Raw genomic sequence first — 17,565 nt, forward strand, 5'->3', positions numbered from 1 at the left:
ATTATTATTTATTTTATTTGAGATAATTTATGAAATTATATTTTTTTTCAATTTCATTCTCATTCAACTTTTTAATTTGTAAGATTTGTTCCTCATTATTTTAATAAACTTGAGAAAAATAAAACATTAATAAGTTATTTTCCAGCTCATTTTTCATGACATAACCAAACACTGGAAAGTGTTTTCCAACTTATTTTCCATTATACTACCAAACATCGGAAAATACTTTCCCGGAATTCACTTTCCCGGAATTCACTTTCCAAAAGGAAACTACTTTCCAGCAAACAAACGGGGCCTTGAATGGATAAATTGCAGCTCAGTAGAAATTGGATTGTCAAAAAAATATTTCTTAATCAAATAAACTTTCTTCTTTACATGTTTATAGAGTACAAAATGAATTAATACTACTAAGCTTACCTCTAGAACACAAAAATATATGCATAAATATCATATATCTTCTTTCTTATTTCTATAATACAGTTTTAAATTTTAAAACTTAGGCTCCGTTTGTTTGCTGAAAAGCAATTTTTTTTTAAGTAATTTTATTAAAAAATAAATTTATAGAAAGTGAATTATATAGCAATCAAAAGTTAATATAAAAATCAGTAAATAATAAAAGAAAAGTAAATAACAATCATAAAAATGAGAATCAAAATTAATATAAAAATCAAATTATAAGGAGTGAAATTGAAAGAAAAAAAGATTCAAAACAAAATATATAGCAATCAAAAGTTGGAGGGTCAAATTTGTTATAATCAGTAAATAATATGATATTTCTAAATTTTTCACAACTTCTAGAAAGTGTTTTCCGCCCAAAATAGAAGGAAAACACTTTTCTAAAAACCAAACTAAATTTTTCTTTAACTAGAAAATATTTATGTTAACCAATTTTTTTAATGGCAAATAAATATAAGAAAGTCTGGAAAATAATTTTCAGGAAATCTCTTTCCGCCAAACAAACGAGGCCTTGAAAATAGTGATGTTTGATTTTGTTTACATTCATAACATAATAATATAAATAATATGCAACTTTTAAAAAACATTTTATATTGACAATTCATTTGATAATGTACATAGTATGAAAAATTAGAAATGTATTACATTTTAGAAACGTATTACATTCTTATTTTAGTATTTGCTTGTCCTAAAAAAGGAGGTTTTTTTTTAAAAAAAATAGTTTTTTATGAAAAGTTAATTATTGAAAAGTTAATTACTTTTTAATATTTAATAGTGTCTGTAAAATGAGTTAGAAAATATTTTTTATTATTTTTTTATGTTATAGAAAGTGAGTTAGAAAATAACTTATTAATGTTTTATTTTTTTCAAGTTTATTAGAAAAATAAAGACCAAAACTGACAAATAAAAAAATTGAAGGAGGATGTAATTGACAAACAAAATCTAATTTTATAAATTATTTAAAAAAATAAATAGTAATAAAAAAACGAGTATCAAATCTAACAAATAAAAAAGTTAAAGAAGATGAAATAAAAAAAATCATAAATTATTTAAAATAATAAGGGATAGTTACATAAAACTCTTATAGTTTGATGTAGATTTCACTTTCCCTCTGCACTTTCATAAATTACACTTTGCATCGAGGTTGCCATAATTCAATTTTGGATTTTCTAATTATTTTTTTTGCAAAAAGTGTATATTTTTCTTTTTTTATTAAAAAATCCCAAAAAACAAAAAATATAAAATTCAAAATTATTTTCAGGATACGAGGATATAAACTTTTGAGCTGTAAAAGACCAAAACACTAGAAGAATAGCCAAATTGAGATGTTTTGACAAGATAGGATGAAGAAATGAAGGAAATTGAGGTTGAAATCCAAACTTGACCAAAATTTAAAGAATTAATTAAGTCTAAGGACTTCATTAAACTTTTAACATGTTTAATTAACTTATTTAAAGACTTAATTGAAGAAGAATTAAGTTTGAAAGTCAATTGGGCAAAAATTAGAAGAATTAATTAAGTTCAAGGACTTAATTAAACTTCTAATGGTTTTTATGGATTCAACCAAGGACTCAATTGAAGAAAAATCAAGTTTAAAGGCCTACTTTAGATCAATTTGCAAAGATTGAAATATTAGGAACACAATCAAAACTTTGAAAAGCTAAATTAGTGCAATTAGAAGTTTAATTGAAAGAAATTTGAAGTATGAAGTTCAATTGAGGATTACACTAAAGAAATTCAAAACCAATGACCACTTTGTAAAAAACACTAAAACTTAAGGGTCCAATTGAAAAAGGCTAAGGGTGAAATTACAAGGAATCCAAAAGATTAGGGTTGATTGGGTTCCATTGCAAAGTGCCAAAGCTTCAAGGATCAAAATAAAAAATACTATAATTTCTCTATTCATTGTTTTCTTCCCTTGAAATAAAAGAAAAATGATGTCCAATTGCCCACCTTTCAACCTTAATTTTCCCCTTATAGCTTCACCATACCATACAAATCTTATGTCAACCTATACTATGATATTTTTACTTCATTCTAAGCTAAAAATTCAAGCTTTTATTGCATTAAAAACACTTACAAATTCTCTTCCAAAAACACTACTCAATATTGTTCTGCCTACAAAAACATCCATGCATCCTCCCTTATCAGTTGCAGAGCTAGATTTAATGAATGACTGAGATATATTCCTCAACATCAAGAGTCAAGATCCTATCAACCCATGAGCCATAAAACCTTCTCATTTCTCTTATAAAACTCTAACCCAGATAGCTAGAGGGGAAGGAGATGAGCACTGCAACATCATCTCCCAACCCTAACTACAACAGCCTTCTCCTTATTTTTCTTAGCCTGAAACCAACAAAACCCAGTCGCCGGCCAATATTAGCCCATCACTCCACCCAAAACAACCAGCAACCACCTGAATAATAAAAGTCATCGTGAGCTCTCTTTATCTGCCCTAACTCTCAACAAAGATAACTGTTTTCACACCACGGTATGCCTCCCGTTAGTCGCCATACAAAAAAGGACACCCGTTGTGTGCCTCCACATCGACCTCCTCTAAAACCCAAAACCACCACAATCACTGGTCCTCACTCAGACCAAAAATAAAGAAAAACAAAAAGACCCAGCAACTCTTTACCCTTCCCTCTCAGCTTCCACCATTACGAGTGTCGCACATGTGCGACGTCACGACTAGTGTCCTCTCTAGGATCTGGAACTCGAGAAATAAAGAAGACAATGATTTCTTGTCTTTTATCCGTGGAAAGAGAGAATAAGAGTCGCCACCTAATATTTTGATCACTAGAAACCCTAATTGGTCTTAGAGATCGGGCACGAGGACTGGTTGCATAAAGAGAAGGTATTAACACCAAAATTACATCATACCTAAGGTAAGCTGCATTGTTTAATTGTTTGATATAAACTAAGGTATTGTCGTGTTTTCTAATAGTTGGTTTGTCTAAGGTTTAAGAAAAGTTCTTTTCGGTAAGGAGATTCTTATCTTATCGAGTAAAACCTAACCATTCTAATGTCGAAGAAAAGAAGAACTAACTCTTATTTAATATTATAAATATGTCATATGTATAAGTTCGTAATCCTTGATATTAAAAGAAAATAAAATAATTTTTTTTTGTATTTTTGAAATATTGACCTAATTTTCATGGCTTTAATAAACTGGTTATTAAAGCTCAAAATGCATCCTAATAGATATTTTTTTGAATTTTTTGTTGTATGAAAATATGATATGAAAATTTCTTATAAGCTTGAGAGACTTGACTATATACATGAAAACAAGACATTTTTTTTTTTGTTATTCTATATAATTCTTTTTAATATTTTGGAGAAAATCAGGTATTTTAATACCGGATTTGTATCTTTACATCACAGATTTTTTGGAAGGTTTTTTTTGAAATTATATATATATATATATATATACACACACAACAGGGATGTGCCCGACCCAATTATATGGGTTGAGCCCATCCTAGTTAGGCCGATATTCGACCCAAAAGAAACTGGGCTGAGATTGGCCCAATGGGTTAGGCCGATATCGGCCCAAAACAAGAGTTGGGCTAACTTCAACCCAACATACTTTATTCTAGGGGAACTGGGCCAGGCCCAACCCACACATTTTGGTCTAGGTCGACACTGGTCTGGCCCAGGAACAATGGCTCTCCATTGTTCATTTAGCTTGAACAATGAAGATGGTTGGGCGAAGAAAAAGAAGAAGGAGAAGGAGAAAGAGAGGCTGACTTGGTGGTGGTGGTGCTGTCATTGACGATGGGGAGGAATAGTGGCAGTAGTTGCAGTTCTTCTTTTTCTCTGTGCAGAGACACAGACTTCTTCTTTTTCTTTCTTTGTTTTTCTCTTTTCTCTTCTCTCTTTCTCTTCTGTTTTGTTTCTTTTTCCCTCTTTGTTTTTTTTTCCTTTTCTTTTTCCCTATTCTCTGTTCATTTTTTCCAGTTCTCCTATGTTTTTCTTTCCCTTCTTTCCTCTTTTTTTCTTTCTCTCCCTAATTCTCTTTCTTTCTGGTCATTGTTTTTTTTTCATCATCTTTTTTTGTGTTGGGACCTAAAAATAAGTAACAACAACCAATCTCTTTCCTCTTCCACCATTAAGAAAAAGAACCACAACTGACAGTCATACCTATAGTCGCGAACAACCCTAATTTCACTGTCAAAGACACACAAATTATTAGTATCCCCTTCATCTTTCAACTACCAACAGTTCCCTCTCACCGTGACTTTTTTTTCATTTTCCCAACAAACAGTTAATAATCAACCACCTTTTCCCCGTCATTTTTTTCTTAAGACAATAATGACAAGATGGTCCTTACCATTGAAAACCACAACCTCTCTTTTCCTAGTGGTTGTTGAACACTCAGCTATACCCAGTCACAGCTTGGGGTCTGTGATCCTCAACCTTCTCCTCATTTTCAACCAAACCAAATCACTCAAACCCAAAATAAATCATGACCCATCTATATTTCCCCCTAACCAAACCAAACCACCAAAAGTCAAAATCAACAGGCCACAAACTCGATGTTGTTGTTGACCCAACCAGCCCTTCCCACTATTACTAGTAGGACCTATCTCCTTCCATCACACCTTTCCCCCTGTTAATTGTTGAAATAACCAGAAAGGAGAAAAGAAAATCCGAGAAACAAATATGTGAATAAGAAAAAAAAAGAGATGAAAGCGAACTACTTGTGTTGATTCTCTCTTATAGGTATTTGGTGAGAGCCACCGTAGTGCAATAAGAAAGAGATAAAAAAGATGTTTCAGATCCACCTGTTTCTTGGTTTAACCCACGACGATACGTGGATCAATGCGCCATCACTATTCAATTGGTCTTCCAGTGTCGACTTTAGTATATCTTGGACATTTCAAATGCCACGGAAGATCGATTTATAAACTCAAATTTTTTTTGGATAAATTGCTATAAATTGTGAAATTTGGGACAAATTGTGTATATTTTTGGACTGTTTGGATATTGTTTGACTTGAATTCATGAGTGTTTTTGGTTCGATAATTTGTGTTGAATTGTGAGTTTATTTTTTGGGTTGTGATTGCTTTTTAGACATTAAATATTGGTTCATGATTTATGTTTGGGTGTATATTGATTTATTTGAATTAGTATGGAATTTGAACGAAGAAGGTGAAATTAATAAATTTTATGTAGATGTTTGGTGTTGATCGGTTTTGAGTTGATGAACGATAACTTGTTTTGATTTAATATCATGGTTAAAATAGCTTTGATAAAACATTTTATTTGCGTCTTGCCAAACACTGTATTCAACTGATTTTTAATAAATTTTTAATTTTTGGAAGATCATTTTGCAATTAATTTTGAATTCCCCACTTTTTTTTACCCTCACACATTTAATATTTGGAATTGTGACTTACACGCGAGATATATTTTTTATATTAAACGAATCGGTTCCCTTTCATTAAAAAACAACAAAAAAAAAACTTTCTTTCAAAAATACTATTTTTATTTTAAATTGCATATCTCTCAATAAAACATTTTACATTCACAATTCATTAAAACAAAACATATTTAGCATAAGAATTATAGAAAACTTCCGGAAAAGAATTTTTTTATACCAACTATCCAATTGAAATTCCATAGATCTTTAGCATGTATGAAATTATTGTGTTTAGAATGCACAAGAACAAGAAGTAAATTAATACTTCTAGGTTGGATAACAAGAAGAAATTAATACTGCGTGTCATGGGTATCCCGACTTAGATGTGGATATCCAAATTTGTTTTAATTTGTGCTTAAATATTCATTAATCATGTTTTAATAACAAAATTTATTGTGAGAGCATATTAAAATGATATAAAAACACTAAAAACATATTAATTTAAAGTATTAATATTTTTTTAAAATATTTTTAAAATAAAAAACAAACAGTCAAAAATAGCAGCTGTTATTTGTATGATTCATCGATCTTCTTCGCATCTTGTCATGATGATATAGCGATGTGGTTGCTTTTTCCTCAAAATCATTAATATTTCAAATTGACATGAGATGATAAGCTGAGTGTGATGCAATTATCTTGGTTGACTCGCTCGATATGGTCGTGAGATATGCTCTTATAATATAAATCGTATTCTCCTATACAAAGTAAAATTGGAAAACACAGGACTTCGCGAGCAGCTTCAGCTGCAAAAATTTGCTATGGATTTCTTCCTTCTCAATCCGCTCTTCTTCCTTCTCAACCCGTTGTCGATCTGCAAAAGATGCATCCATGCAGCCTGTCTAGAACTCTTTGCTCTTCTATGCTTCTTCACACACCATAACTAATTGACTCGCATGAGAAATGGCGTGGTCAACACTGATATTGTACTCTATCTATTCAACAGCAGTGGGGACTAGAGTCTATCGAACAAGAGAATGTTCTCAACATGAACTGAGACCCATTCAACGTTTTTTAAAACGAAGACTAATCATGTTAAAAGTAATGAGGGATAAGAAAGTTTTCCCTTTTCTACTCTTTTATTCTCTCTCAAGCAATATAAAGAATGCGAGGATCGATGGATGATTTGCCTTCTATCACTGTTATTTTGGATTCAAACAGAAAAGATACATTAATCTGAATACAAATGATTCAAACAAATTTCAGCATTGATTCATGGAATTTGATCCTCGAAAACTCAAGAAAACTTTACGAGGGCAGATTGGCAGTTTATTATGAAATGTCAAAACAATAAATAAATATTGGCAGTTGGAGGATTGATAGGGGGAAACACGCAACGACAAAGACTCTCAGTAGCCAAAAGACCTCTCTCTCTCTCTCTCTCTCTCTCTGGGTCAAAAGAAGTACAAAGGACAGACTAACTACCACAAAACCATGTAATCTTAAAACAATTGTTCCGTTCTTTTCCTTAGTATTTTTATTTTTTATTGCTATTATTTTAGTCTCTAGAAAGAAACAAAAAACCGCCGCCTGTATTTCTGCTACATGATAAATATACAAGGACAAAGTTGTTGGAAGATTTATACTGAATTTGTTTGAAGAACGAGGAAGCAGAGGATTTGGCCGAGGTAAACGTCCGTGACAAGTGTTCATCTTATCATCAAAAAGGTGAATCTCTCTCTCTTTGTACTTGTGTTTGCTTGTCTGTAAGGAAGTGAATATCAAAATTACGTACACAGATGATGATGATGATCCTTCCTGGATTTCTGCAGGGTTTTGTTCTTGTTTCTTCATCTTTCTCCTTTTGACATTTCTTCGTTATTTGAATTGATTGATCATTCAAGGAATTTGCAGTTTGTCGATGATCCTAGTTTTTCTGTTCCATGTAATCAGTGGCTACTTCTCTGATTATTTTTCTTGTACTCCTATCTTGGATTCTTGCTTCTTTTGTTTTATCAGGGTAAGTTCCTTCTTGTTCCTTTTGATCAATGAAGCTTCTTGAGGGAAAAAATACAAAGAATGTGCAGTTGCTGCCTCTATGCAACAAAACCAGTGGACTAGACTTTAGGCTAATAATCTTTCAATTGATTCCTGCATGATGCATCATCCTGAGAAGTAGAAATGAGGAATATAAAATGTAATTTTATATTGCCCTGAAATTTGACACTTCAATTTTGAATGTGAAAGTTAATTAGATTGATGCAGCCAATGTTGAACATTATTTTGAATACACAGAGCATCATCCAATTGGAATTGAAGCACTAGTAGCACCATCTTAATTGCTTTCTAGTCCTACAAATCTATGGCAATGATATTAGCCTAGTTACATCTTTCAAGGACATACCCCCCTACATATGCAAGCTCAATTTGTTTTTCAGGTGACCAGGGGGCATCTTTGAAGAGAGAATGACGAGTTGCTTCGGCTGTTGCAAGGATGATGATATCCATAAAGCATCCAAAACTGGACCTTTTGTGCCAAACCACACATCAAGTAAATCCATGATCCCTAACTACCTTATTTTTCACTCATTTTTTTGCTCTTTGCCGAAACTGTGGAGAGATGCTGATCATATATATTGCACGATTCACATTTTCCATTTATCAGCATGCTTAGCTTTTTTATCAAGTTATTAGCACCAAGATTTTGACAAGTTTGGATCTAAATGTTATCCAATACAGGCATATCATGCACGTATTGGCATCGTGCCAATCCTTTCCTTCCTAATTTCTCTCTTTTCCATCTTCCATGGGTTCTAGTTTTAATGATATAAGTTGAAATTTGAATAGCTGTTTCGTATGCAGACAATACTGCTGCTAATCGCGTGAAGGAGCCTGTATCAAATAATGTGCAGACTGTAAACATTCAACCTATAGCTGTCCCTGCCATTTCAGTGGATGAACTCAAGGAAATGACTGGTTATTTTAGTACTGGTGCTGTAATTGGCGAGGGTTCTTCTGGAAGAGTTTACTATGCTGTTCTGAAAAGTGGTCAAGCAGCAGCTATCAAAAAGCTGGATTCAAGCAAGCAATCAGACCAAGAATTTCTAGCGCAGGTTAGGCATATGCACAGAAGTGATTGTGTTCAACTATGCTATATAGTATTGCGGCTTCCTGAATAAGATTTCATCCCTTGGCACATGCCTTTGTAGGTCTCTATGGTCTCAAGATTAAAACATGCACATGTTCTTGAGCTCGTTGGTTACTGCGTTGATGGCCCTCTCCGTGTCCTTGCATATGAACATGCTTCTCAAGGATCCCTTCATGATATTCTACATGGTAAACAATACCATGGCATTATTCCTGTTTCCTATTCAGAAAGCTGCTTATGAACATCTTAAATCTTCTGTGAATGATTAGCTTGGAGTAACCTGGGATATTGCAGTGTGTATATTCCATGGAAAGTAGGAAGTAACTCATCCAAAGTCAAATCTTTGGGATGGAATTATTTGATCAGTAATTTTCATCTCTTTGGTAATACAAAAATGTTCTTCAATTTGGGTTATACAGGAAAGAAAGGTGCTAAAGGAACAGAGCCAGGTCCTCCTCTATCATGGGCACAAAGAGTGAAAATTGCAGTTGGAGCAGCAAGAGGACTGGAATATCTCCATGAAAAGGCAGGGCGTCATATTATCCACAACCTTGACATTAAATCAAGCAATGTGCTAGTTTTTGATGATGAAGTTGCTAAGATTGCTGATTTCGATTTGTCAAATCAAGCCTCTGACATGGCTGCACGTCTTTATTCCACTCGTGTTCTTGGAAACTTCGGTTATCATGCTCCAGAGTAAGCCTCTGTTCTCGTATTTATGAACCGTAGGCTTTGCTTTGGTACCCAACCCATCACAGTGATAAAATGGAAAATCTTTGTGGTGAGCCCTCTCTTAATGTTGAGATTGTTAACCATGCTGAAACTTGCCTGTTTAATGCCAGGTATACAATGACTGGACAGCTTAGTACAAAGAGTAATATTTACAGCTTTGGCGTCATCCTGCTGGAACTCTTAACTGGCCGTAAACCTGTTGATCATACACTACCACGAGGACAGCAGAGCCTTGTGACATGGGTAACACCCTTATCTGGTTCTGATTTTTACTGCTCTTGTGCTTCAATTTTCTGGGTTGGTAGATTTGCAAGCATCGTTATAGCTGATCACTGGAACAATTCTGTGTTGCATTAGGCCACACCGAAGCTGAGTGAAGATAAGGTGAAGCAATGCATTGATCCTAAATTAGATGGGAAATTCCATCATAGAGCAGCTGCTAAGGTATATAACTTCTGTAATATTCTGGATTTTTTAATTTGCATCATTTGCTTGTGGAATGTTTAATAGATTTTCGTTATGTGCTGTAAACAGTTTTCTGCTGTTGCTGCCTTATGTGTGCAATACGAAGCTGATTTTCGACCCAATATGAGCATAGTAGTGACAGCTCTTCAGCCTCTTCTGAAATATCAATCTGTTCCCGACCCAGTGAAACACTAAGCGTTGTGAATTCGCCTTGACCTCAAAATCTTCTTTTATAGAGTATTTTGTTGGAAATTGCAGCTGTGGAACGGCTGTACTGTGTAATCGATAGCGTTTACTCCATCTTTTAGTGTCAATTTGATATCGTGGTTGATGCTGCGTTTTGCCCAACCACAATTTATAACTGTTTGGTTAAAGAAGTTAATGTCTGATACTCTGATTTAGAGTTGAGTCCCACTAAAAAATGAGTTCATACTGCAGGATTTGCTAAAGCTACCAGCGTTCTACACCGCTTATCTTCTTAAAGCTAAAAATAACGTCTGTGCAGAGTTTAATTTAGAGAGCGTGTGAAAGTGGTTGGGAGTAGAGGGGAGAAATTAGGTGGTCCTGCAATTAAAGTCTGTCATGTGGCAAAATGATCATGCGGGATTCCAATTTTTTGCAGAAGCATTTTGCATCAAAGTGAACTGCAGAGTGAATTAAACTCTGCACACAAAAGTGTGTCAAGGTGAACAGTAAAAATTCTGATATTTTTTATTTTTAATTGTATTTTATTTGAAAAATTAGTGTTTAATATTATTCAATGACACTATATAAATTAGAAGGAGATCGCATGATGGCGTAGCATTTACAAAATTTGATTGTAATCCTAATTTTGTTAATGATGATATTTTACCTGATTTTGTTGCACCCTAAAAGAACAATGGAAATTATAGTGATGGAATTGTAGATACTTTAATGGAACAATACAAAATATTTTATATAAAATATTATTTTTATTTCATGATGTAAAAACAGTAGTTAAATTTATAATATTTAAATTAAAAACCATCAATATTAATATATATATTTTTTAGTTATTTTATAACTTCAATTTAAAAAACATTATTAACCAAATACTTGGCTTGAAGGTGTGATGGTTTTTTTTCAAAGATACAACACCTTTTAAGCACAAACCACACCTTCAAAACTAAAAAAACATGTTTTTTACTCAAAAAAAACACAAGCTACCTCTTATCCAAACACACATTAAATTATTTTTTGTTCAACCTCAATTTCAACCACAGTTTTAACCAAACATATATAAATACCAAACCAATTTTAACTAAAAATAATTTTTATAAAACAACTTTTTTCAAATCATAACCATAAAAGTTATCACAGTACCAAAAACACTGGACTTCGCTTCATAGACATGCAACCAATATTGTAATCCTATAGCCTTCCACTATCACCTTTTCTTTTCAATACTTGTTCAATGTTGTACAGGTATTGAGGTTACCTACCACATTCATGATCTGCTCACAAAACTTTTTCCTGCCACCAATTCCTGTTGGCACATGAAAGTGGCCTGCATATACTAGACACAAGAGATGGGAGCAGTACAACAGGCAAAGATCTGAGCATGTGAAAGATTTTCAAACCATAATATTCTTTACCTTTGTAAAAAATATCTAGTACCATTAGTTTCATTTCTGCTCTCTATCAAAGAATAGCTCCTGTTCTATCTCCATCTTCTGAGTCCTGCTCCCCAGAGATTTGAATAAACGTTGAATCAGGTCCATCTAGCAACCCCAGTTTTTTGTTTCCTGGTTCTAAGGAAGCTAATCCAATTAGCCTCTCCTTCAAAGCCTACTCCCTTCTACTATCCTTGTATCATGACTGTGATCAGGCCAATATTTTCTTTCTCAGGTCTCTAGAAAAGCTCATCTTGTGCTTCAGTGCATTTACTGCTGGATTAGCTGCAGAATTTAAGGTGTTCCCTGCATGCTAGACTATTCATGGAGATATAGAACTGAACGCATTTTAGTTAAATCCTACAAGAACGAACGTGCGGATTATTGAATGGTTCTCCTGATTGGTACAACTGTAACTTGGCTGAAGATAATGAAAATGGAAAATCTGAAGTTACTGGTTTTATTGAGAGATTTACAGACCTCATTTTCACTCCCAAACTCGCGCTGACCACCACAACCCTCTCTTTGTCTGCCTCCAATTCTCCTCCACCACAATTAAAACACAAAAGCAAACCCAAATATCTTCTGCCAAGACCCTCATATCTCAAGGCCACACAGTTCCTGCTCGCTCAAGACCACAACTTGAATGTGACAGCATCAAACCAACTCGAGGTCCGACTGTTCAATATGGAAGAGAATTAGCTGATGTTATTTTCGGATACTGATTTCCCCTTCTTTCATCATCCCCAACCAAAGTTGCAGTTGATTGAGGGGTGCTAAGACAGAATCATTGAATATTTGCTCATTTAAATGAATGGTTTTTTTAGTTCATCTCCACGAATATGCTTTGTCTAAACCTCGAAGAATTCTTTCTTGTAGCTGACAAGAAGTCATCAACTGCCTCATTTAGCAACTGAAACAGAGATGAACTGGATCGTCAGACCACATTAATCAAAGCTTATTAATCAAAAGAAGGTTGTTGAGGATCTCTCTGACCAACTTCAGTTCACCCGCGAACGCGAAATACAGGGTGTCTTGCTCAAGTGAGCTTCATTTTACATGATTCCTTGTTTAAAAATAATTCTCCTCTTCAATAGATAGAGAGCTGTCATTTAATAGACAGAAAGGTAGACGATGTAGATGGCAGCCATTAGGTATTCAAAAATCAAATTCCCTTTCAATCTTTCTTATCCCTTTTTCTAGCCTTTCCATCAAGGAAAATTCTGCAGTAATCCTTTGAACTAAACCGATATTACTATGACCCAGAAGAAATATAGTGAAAATGAAAAAACAAAATAAAAAATAAAACCAAAAATCTCAAGATCTGTACACACTACACACCACTCCTGACAAGGGTGTTCTACCACGAAGGCAACTTGGAGACACCGACTAATTCTCTACAACATCTATAATAGATGCGGAAAAATTGACACAGAGATATGCGAAGCAACCAGCCTCAATTGCTCGCTACAGCTCCCTGCCCTCATTCTCAACTTTTAGGCAGGCTCAATACTTTCTAAGGTCGAAAGAATGTAAGCATTGCCCTTACGCATGCGCTCAGCTTCTATAAACGGTCCCCAAGTCTATGCTTTGTTGTTCCTTCTCCCGTCTGACTTTGAACCTGCATTATAACTCCTATCAGTGTCAGAATTAGGCTGTCTCACCCTCCCCTGCATGGCTTCTCCAGCGCCTCCGATCCTGAATTGTCCCCATCCAGAAGACATTTTCAGGTTAATCTTACAGATACTAACTCAACATAGATGTAAGACATTCCATATTGCACAGAACCAAAAACAGATGCTGTGTTTAAAATTCTTCTAAGCAATCCATATAACAACGCTAGGTGGAGGCCAAGTGACCAACTTAGTTTGAATTCTAAAGATGATTTCAGAATCAAACCTGTCTAGGTATAGGATACTCCTCTGATTCAAGCATGCGAACTACTTGACTCATCTTTGGTCTTTTTTCAGCATCTGGATCAACACATCTTAAAGCAGTTAGAAGAGCCCGTTTAAGGGCACTTGTTGCTGGTCTATTCTCTATCATGGGGTCTACCACCTCTTCTGAGCGCCTTCCTGCAACCATCATTTTCAACCATTCCACCAGATTTACCTGAAAGAAGAATAATTTCAAGAGAATTATGAACATTGATTCCATTTTATGTTTCATAGGACAGTGAAATCCACATAAAAAAGGAGCAAAGAAGACTGCATGATGGAATGAATAGAGCTTCTAATTTACACCCCCGGATTCATGCCTCAACACCCCCAGCATTGACAATACTAAAGAAAAGCTAATATAATTTTAAATTCTAGAGATTAAAACATGCCAATTACTGCTCCAAAGCAAGGGGCTTGCTGCTTTTAAGTGGAATTCGATTACTTTCTGGAAAGGGAACATTTATTGTATACCTCATTCTCAGGGCGATCATAATCCACTGGATCTCTCCCTGTAATTGCTTCCAAAAGCACGACCCCAAAGCTATAAACATCACTTTTCTCATTCAAAAGGCCAGAGTTGGCATATTCCGGAGCAACATAACTGAACAGTCATTGATTAGGACATTAATCTTACCATATAAAAGGAAAAATATTAATATAGAAGAAAACCCTAAGGAAAGATTATTTTCTATCAATGGCAGAGGAGCTTTAATAATACAATCAAACTTGGATACAAAGGCCAACAGAAAAGAAGATTGAACTGGCATGCCACTAATTTGCATGCAGCTGATTGAAAGAAAGCACTCACCCAAAGGTACCCATTACTCTAGTAGTAATATGACTTTTCCCAGCACCCAGCAATTTGGCCAGACCAAAATCAGATATCTTAGCATCGAAGTTGTCATCGATCAATATGTTGCTTGATTTTATGTCTCGATGCACCACTTTTGGCTCAATGGCCTCATGCAAGTAAGCCAGCCTGGAACACGCAATTGGGAATGAGAAAGAAACAGAATGCAACATTAATGCAAACAACTCAGAATAATGTGAAAATGAACTTACGCCTTAGCAGTGCCAAGGAGAATTTTCATGCGAGCCTCCCACGTAAGATATCCATGTTGACGCATACCTCCACGGAGCCATTGCTCTAAATTGCCGTTGTTGACATACTCATATACCAACATCCTGAAATTCATGCATCTATGATCATGCAAAAGGTGTTGTTCTTTTTAAACACAACTGATAAGAGCAAGCAAATTCTGGATCATCAATTGCAAGATATTTATAAGCAATTTGATGAACTTGAGACTAGACATGTAACTGGGATGTCATTACATATTTTCTGTAGTTTTATATACAAAGAACCATTGGCAACCACCAAGATCACAAAGCAGTATAGTACAGATTTTTTCTGTAAAATTGTAAATACAATAATCTAATTCATAAATTAATTTCATTTTTCAAAAATAATTCACAAGACAAATTTTAATTATCCAGAAGTATACTACATTATACTTCTAATAAAACATTAAACTAGAGGCATTTCTGTGACTTTCGGAATCTTATCCTCAAATTTCTACAAAGAAATCTAGCTAAAAAAAAACTACTTTTTTTCCCAAATAAAAGAGAAAACAGGAAAGGATATGATACCTCTGGGTTCCTTCCATGCAATACCCCAGAAGTCGAACAAGGTTTTTATGACGTACATGACCAATAGCCTCCACTTCAACTCTAAAATCTTTATCAGCTTGTCCTCTGTAAGAGAAACATTAAGAGACCATCGAACTAACTTCCACTCTGCAAAATAGTCCAGTGAAAAATTTATAGGATTATAAAACAAACTTGTCCCCAACTTACGGATTGTTAAGGAGCTTCTTAACAGCCACAGGAGTCCCATTAATCATATGACCCTGATAGACAACTCCATATCCACCATCGCCAATAATGTTATCCTTGGAAAATCGGTTTGTTGCAACTTGCAGATCTCTGAGGGTAAACCAATGCCCCCATCCCAACTGTGAAAATTCAGGCAGGCCAGACAGAGGTGAAGGTGCGGTCAAAGGATGTGAAGAAGGCCTGTGGACAGAAGCTACCTTGGTGCCCCCCTCTTCTCCTGATTGAGACCCAACACCTACTTTCTCGACATGATTAAAGGAGCCTGATTGGCTGCTATCATCACCATTTTCTAGTTGGATCAATACTTTATCTGCTTCTTCTTTATCACCGAACTTGTCATGAAGGCTGGGGAAACCATCATTATTTGCTGAATTTTGATCAACACCAATCTCTTTAATCTCCTCTGAAACTTTAGGCATATAGCTAACAGGAGGCATGTTATTTTCTCTTCTCGATTTCTTTCTAAACGATAGCCACAGTGAAACAACCAGGACAAATACACAAACCAGTCCCAGACAGACGACAATTATCACCCACAACTCCATGCCAACGTATTCCTTGGTTAGGCTATTCTTAAGATCAGAAGCCATTTTGTTTTGATACCAACAAGCCTGCAAACAAGGTGGGAAGGTAAACAATTTAAACACCACAAAATCCATGTATTCAACAATTCAAACACGCGTCCAGCATTTCACTACTAAAGAATTAGCAGACTGCACTTGCAGATGTTGCAATCCAACTTTCGCATCAACAAATAAAAACAAAGACCTTCCTTTCATATAGAACAGAAATGCCACATAAACCCTCAACAACTAGCAAAAGATAAAAATAAAAGGAACAAGCAAGATACTCATATACAAGCACCTTTCATTTACTCTAGTGGGGGGAGATATGGCATGTCGGCAGGGGGATAAGAGGAGAAAACAGAACACCATAAACACAAGCACGTTTTATTTATTATTCAAAGTTGCATCAAATCATAATTGAAAAGGAAAGAAACACTTCAAAGTTCTAGGTAACAAGATATCCAATAAAAAAAAATCATCTCTCTTTCTGAAATCACAAACCTGATTGTACAAAACCTGCCTTATCCCGGCACGACTTCCTTGCAATAGCAGGCAATAAAAGGGGTAAGCAATAAAGCTCTAAACTTTCCTCTTTAAATCAAAAACCCAGATGGAAATAAGGCAATTGGCATTCGCTAAAGCCACCCACATTTTAAAAATCTCTAAAAAGAAGTAGGGTATTCCAATTCCGGGGTGTTGCCTAATGTGTAAGAGGATGTGGAGTTGTCAGTGGTAGGTAATGAGGAAGGGCATGCTTTACATTACATGTTTTTCCTTCTTACATGTCTCTCTCTCTTTATATATCGTTGTAGTGTCATAGAAGCATCAATTTTAGAAGTTTGAAGCTTTCTTTGCAGCTTCTTCAGATCTTTTTTTTATTATTATTTCTTGAATTTCTTAATAAGACCTTGAAGGTGACAATTAAACAGAAACTTAACTAGAGTATAATTTTTAATGTAGTTTTTTTTTTTTTTGTGTGTGTGTGCGCTTTTAAAATCTGGTTTCTGTCTAGGTTAATGTTCCTTTGATATTATATGTTCAACGTTGTGAAGGGATTGATTCGGACAGCAAGGAAAATACCTTCTAGACATGTATAGATGTTAAGAGAAATACAGTATTTATTTTAAAAAAAAAGAAATACAGTATTTATTTTTAAATATACGATTAATATATAAGAACAAATTCTTTATCTTAACCTAAGTTGTCTTGAATTAAAATCCTAAATCATAATAGAGGAGAAACCCACTTGCCATTTCAAGCCAGTATATATATATATATATATAAAAGGAAGATGGGATGAGATTATGATTACACGAGAGAGCAATCAGCGTGATTGGAGCGTGAATCAGTGAAAAGGATAAAG

General features: G+C 34.6%; 2 protein-coding genes across 6 annotated transcripts; one reads left to right on the forward strand and one right to left on the reverse strand.

Moving 5' to 3' along the window:
• Positions 1-7,228: 7,228 nt before the first annotated feature.
• Positions 7,229-10,527, forward strand: LOC7477196 (receptor-like cytoplasmic kinase 1). Of its 5 annotated transcripts, none has more exons than XM_024609724.2 (9): positions 7,229-7,549; positions 7,654-7,841; positions 8,260-8,372; positions 8,669-8,934; positions 9,031-9,157; positions 9,389-9,665; positions 9,812-9,944; positions 10,059-10,145; positions 10,236-10,527. In XM_024609724.2, exons 3-9 carry the CDS (start codon positions 8,288-8,290, stop codon positions 10,359-10,361), a joined length of 1,101 nt encoding a protein of 366 aa, XP_024465492.2. In that variant the 5' UTR covers positions 7,229-7,549; positions 7,654-7,841; positions 8,260-8,287; the 3' UTR covers positions 10,362-10,527. The 5 variants fall into 5 exon arrangements, with proteins under 5 accessions (XP_024465492.2, XP_024465491.2, XP_024465495.2 ...); XM_024609727.2 differs by having other exon boundaries at positions 7,233-7,549; positions 8,684-8,934; XM_024609723.2 differs by lacking the exon at positions 7,654-7,841 and having other exon boundaries at positions 7,230-7,549.
• Positions 10,528-12,955: 2,428 nt separating this feature from the next.
• LOC7496480 (probable receptor-like protein kinase At5g18500) lies at positions 12,956-17,101 on the reverse strand. The gene is made up of 8 exons (XM_002315428.4): positions 16,704-17,101; positions 15,598-16,247; positions 15,391-15,495; positions 14,803-14,925; positions 14,549-14,719; positions 14,212-14,341; positions 13,700-13,912; positions 12,956-13,498 (listed from the first exon to the last, which is right to left on the reverse strand). Exons 2-8 carry the CDS (start codon positions 16,224-16,226, stop codon positions 13,451-13,453), a joined length of 1,419 nt encoding a protein of 472 aa, XP_002315464.2. The 5' UTR covers positions 16,227-16,247; positions 16,704-17,101; the 3' UTR covers positions 12,956-13,450.
• Positions 17,102-17,565: the final 464 nt, after the last annotated feature.

Source organism: Populus trichocarpa, chromosome 10, assembly GCF_000002775.5.
Source record: "Populus trichocarpa isolate Nisqually-1 chromosome 10, P.trichocarpa_v4.1, whole genome shotgun sequence".
Lineage (NCBI taxonomy): Eukaryota > Viridiplantae > Streptophyta > Magnoliopsida > Malpighiales > Salicaceae > Populus > Populus trichocarpa.